The 4,535-nt window shown below is 40.1% G+C and overlaps 1 protein-coding gene across 1 annotated transcript in view; it reads right to left on the minus strand.

Moving 5' to 3' along the window:
- Positions 1 to 4,535, minus strand: part of TRPC6 (transient receptor potential cation channel subfamily C member 6) — a 72,400-nt gene that overhangs the window by 45,943 nt on the left and 21,922 nt on the right. Inside the window, exon 2 of the mRNA XM_045297760.1 lies at positions 2,303 to 2,467. Coding sequence (XP_045153695.1) covers positions 2,303 to 2,467 — 165 coding nt within the window. The remainder of the gene's footprint in view (positions 1 to 2,302; positions 2,468 to 4,535) is intronic.

Here is a 4,535-nt window from a genome sequence, read left to right on the forward strand (position 1 = left end):
AAAAAAATGCCTTGACTGTGCCCTTTTAATTCAATTACTTGCCTCAGTGTTCATAAATGAAAATGGGGAACAGATAACCAGAAAGAAACATGGCCAGGGAAAAGAAATAATGAAGGAAATTGGGTTAATTAGAATTCAATCAAATTAAATAAACATCCAACTCTTTAATTTTATAACTCCAAAGAGCCTCTGTCAAAGCTGCAGACACTCGGGAGAGCATCTCTTTTGAAGTCATTGGACAGAGGAGAGCAGACTATTCTGTTAAGAAAGATGTTCTAATCTAACTAGTCACAGAGTGGTAACAGGGACCAGTAAATAACCACCCTCTTTTAAAATTGAGGTTAAATACATATATAGACATAGCCTGTGTTCAAGTAAAGATAATTTGCCAAGTTTTTTTCTCCTGAGTAAAATCTGTCATTTGTATGAAAATTAGGGGAAAGTGAAAAATTACTACTTTCTAAAGAAAAATCTATTACACATTGCCGTGCTAGAAAAATCTCACTATTCCCATTTTATTTCTGCTATTTATATTTTGTTTATGTGAAATACAGTTTGTCCTTGTTGTTAGGTCAGCTCCAACTCCTTAGTGGGTCCGGGCACCCTGAAACAACACCGGGCCCTGTGCCCTACTCAATATCCCTGCAATGTTTGGCTCACAGCTGCCACCATTGCACCAATTCCTTTTAGGCCTTATATATTTTAACGGGGGCAAAACTTGTGCTGGTGGATTTTAACCGTGTAAGAAAATGCCCTGTTTTCAGCACTTTCTATCATCACCAAAAGGAGTAATTATAAGGTTCTCATTAAGCATAAAGCCTTGTACGCATGGGCCACTTAGAAGTGTCTGTAAGGGGTTAAATCACCAAATAAGTGGTTTTGGAAAGATGAATAATGAAGAAGAAAAATAGATGGCTTTGAATTATAATGCTGGCAAAGAGAATTGTATATCCCCTGCGCTGCCAGAAGAATAAACATAACTTTCTTTTGAACAGTACAGCAAGAATGCCCCTTAGAAGGAAGGATGTCAAGATTCAACCTCACAGTTTGGACAGGCGAGCGAGAGAGCGAAGTCCCTTTGGAAGGACAGCATGCTTGGTCAGGACAGAAAGAAAAAGACCCTGAACAAAATGGACTGCGAGAACAGACTCAGCTATAGCAAGTATGATAAGGAGGTTACGTGACTGGGCGGTGTTTCATTCCATTGTACATAGGGCCAGTATCAATCGAAACCAACTTGATGGTGCCTAACAACAAGTCAATATGTTGATACTAGTGTATTTGTACCTATGTGTTACAAATGTGTGAAAAATGGCAAGTGGTCCAACTATTTTATCTAGACCACACATAAGTGGTCCAAGGGCCACTTTAGCTACACAACGTTTGAATGGTTCCAGTCACTCTGCTTCTAAGAATCGAGCTGTAAGTAGCCCCAGAAGGGGGACTTCAAGAACATGAAGGTGAGGTGCGTGGTCAGTGAAGGACTTTACAGGATGATGGGTCAACCTTTCTGAAATCTGAAAGTAGACTTCCATTCGATGGGATTGTCTTTGTAAGACTCTGGGGAGATAAATTTCATTTTTGGAAAACATAGTACCTTTATTCTCCAGTGTACTCCATCCCTAAAAGAAATATTCTTCTCTACCATATTACATTGTTATTTACACAGTTGTCTCAATTAAGTTTTGATATTTTTATTGTTGCACTAGCTCCAATAAAGGCAAAATAAAAAGATCACTTCAATTTTTTTTTATGGAGGAGAACTATCTTCTCAGTTTATGATATGACCTCACAAAAATATGTGCATATATATGCCTACAAATACATATTTGAGGGACCTTTGGTGGCACAGTGGGTTATGCATTGAGTTGCTAACCACAGGGCCAGCAGTTTGGGGACTGCCAGCTGCTTCAGAGAAGAAAGATGAGGCTTTCTAGTCCCATAAAGATTCAGTCTCAGAAACCCACAAAGGCCATTCTACCCTGACCTATGGAGTCCCTGTGAGTCAGAATCAAGTAGGTGGCAGCAGTGAGGATTTTGAGGCAGCATACCAACACAGAAACAAGTTTTCTGTACACCTTAATAGCATGACTCTTCTCTTCATTACATTTTATTTCTCTTTCCTTTATTTTTCTTACAGCAAGTATGTATCAATTTTCTAATATGGAAATGATAAAAATTACTTAAACCCAACTACGATCTCCCTGAAATTTTTATTTTGGAAATAAAACATTTCCCTGATGACTAGCTCTGATATATACAACCACCCACATTTTTCAAAAGACAGGTTTTACAGACATACCTTGCTGCATGGGGCAAACCAGTAGATGAGGGCCAGGAAGGGCAGGCCGATGGCAACAGCCAGGACCACGAGAAACTTGACCGCTATCGTCTGCTGTCGCAAACCAGAGAGATTCTCGTACCAGATGGAGAGAAGCTGCTGCTGGCAGTTTGGATGAGCTACGAACTAGCAGGGAAACGACAGGTCATTTGATTAAAGAAAGTTTCAGCATAAACTTCGTTTGTGTGCGCTCATGCTTAGTTCTGCAATTTCCCGGGAGGAAAATATGGTTAGAGGTGAAGAAATTCAAGCATAAGCCGTCTAGCTATTAAGTGTAAAGATGGCGAAAGGCTCTAAATATGTTTTGCATAATTTAGAAGGTTCCAATTCATCAAACCCTTCGTATATGACTAATGGGCCCCCTTAGTAAGCATAGAGACACTTTGAAAATTTAACACTATGAAAGTATTCATCAGTGCTTTACAGAAATGCTTTTATGGTGCATATTCATTACCCGCTAGAGGAAGTGGTGTCAAGATCCTGCTAGCCAAGACGGTTTTAATGTCTCACTTTCCTTCACTGATCTAAATGCCACACCACTTTCACATGATATTTGCATAGCATGTGGATCGGTTTCTGGACAGTTAATTTTGTTTCACGGATATTTCTTTTGCTCCTAAACCATAGACACTATCAATTTTAAAATCTGGATATAAACTCTCAAGCCTTTGCCACTTAAAAAAATTTTCCCCAATACATGTTGTATTCTTCTCATAGGTGTAATTTTTACAGATAAATTTGCACATGATATAGAAGGCTGTTATTTAGTATATAAAAAAGCAAAATAAAAAATAGATAATGGTAAATCATAGTAAAAGGTAGGTTATATAAGATAACTAAAATGGTTCTTAATTATGGTTAAATGCTAAGATACTACAAGAAATGCTTTTTATCTTTTCAGAATGGACTCTATCCACTGTAGGTGGGGAAGTTGGGAATGGAGGCCTGGTCAGCTCTCAGGGTACCGAGCAGTCGTAAGGGGGAGCAGAACCAGGCGGAAGCTCACAACCACTGCCCCAACTCCGAGGGAAACCGAGGGACAGGCCTTTTGTGCTGTGCGTCCGAGGGCAGCCTTTGCAACAATACAAGAGAGGAGATGGACTGACTGACCCGTGAAGACGACCAAGATATGAATGTGTGTTTATAGCACGACAGTGTGAAAACATGGCAGTGTTTCACTGCTCTCTGTTAGGGACAAGGGAGAGAAAAATGAGCATGATTACATTGTTTGAAAATTCGTCGTTGGCATGTATTATTTTTATGATTAAAAGTGCAGTTAAATGTTTGTACTAGGTTTTCAGTGATGGAAGAGGAATGCGCAAAGCAGTCCGCAGATAAACTTGGAAGCGGGTTGAAATGCACTGAAGCAGATGCTGGGGGATTCGGTCTCAAGGGGAACTGGATGAAAAAGAGAAGAGAAAAGGAACAAGGGCGGAAACAGAGCCAATGATTTGGATGTGCATAGGTCTGTTAGATCATTCCGTGGGTCAAGGAAACGGAGGACAATCACTGCCGTATCCTGGTTTGTGAACAAGCCTAGAGGCTAAAGACGGGATTTGAAGTGTCTCACCCTCAGCTATGATGATCCTTTTACTTTCCCCTAAAAAAGTGATTATCGATTGGGAGCTAATACACATATCCTATCATTCCACAGTTCAATCACGTCGAGCAGTTTTGTACAATTGCTATTACAATCAGTTTCCAAACATTCATTTTCTTCCTGGACTCCTTGACATTGTCTCCCGTTTACATCCCCACCACCACTGTACAGCCCCCCCACCCAAACCCTTATTCGACTTGCTGTCCCTATAGGTTCACCAATCCTGGGTTTCATGTACCGAAAAACATATAACACAACTTCAAGAGGGTGAACCCCCCAAAGACATAACACCTCTGAGATGAAATCTAATCTGAACAAACAAAAATTTTAAAAAACCCAAAATACAGAAATTGATGAAAACCAGATCAGGTCCAACACTCATGAGACGGGGATCAACTGACAAAGTTTTAACTGTTCAAGTCTGGTTTAACCCTTTCGTCTTCTATACTCATCTCTGCAATGCACTGAATTTAGTAACCACTTCCTTCCCTTCATCATGGACAGAGGGACATCACTGAAGGCTTGTTTCCTATGCACTTTGCACAAATGTCTCTTGGGTTCCCATCGTCATCCACAGCCTTCTGCAAACTGAAT

This window comes from Echinops telfairi, unplaced genomic scaffold (genome assembly GCF_000313985.2).
Source record: "Echinops telfairi isolate 266 unplaced genomic scaffold, ASM31398v2 ScPeMD7_7421;HRSCAF=8459, whole genome shotgun sequence".
Taxonomy (NCBI): Eukaryota; Metazoa; Chordata; class Mammalia; order Afrosoricida; family Tenrecidae; genus Echinops; species Echinops telfairi.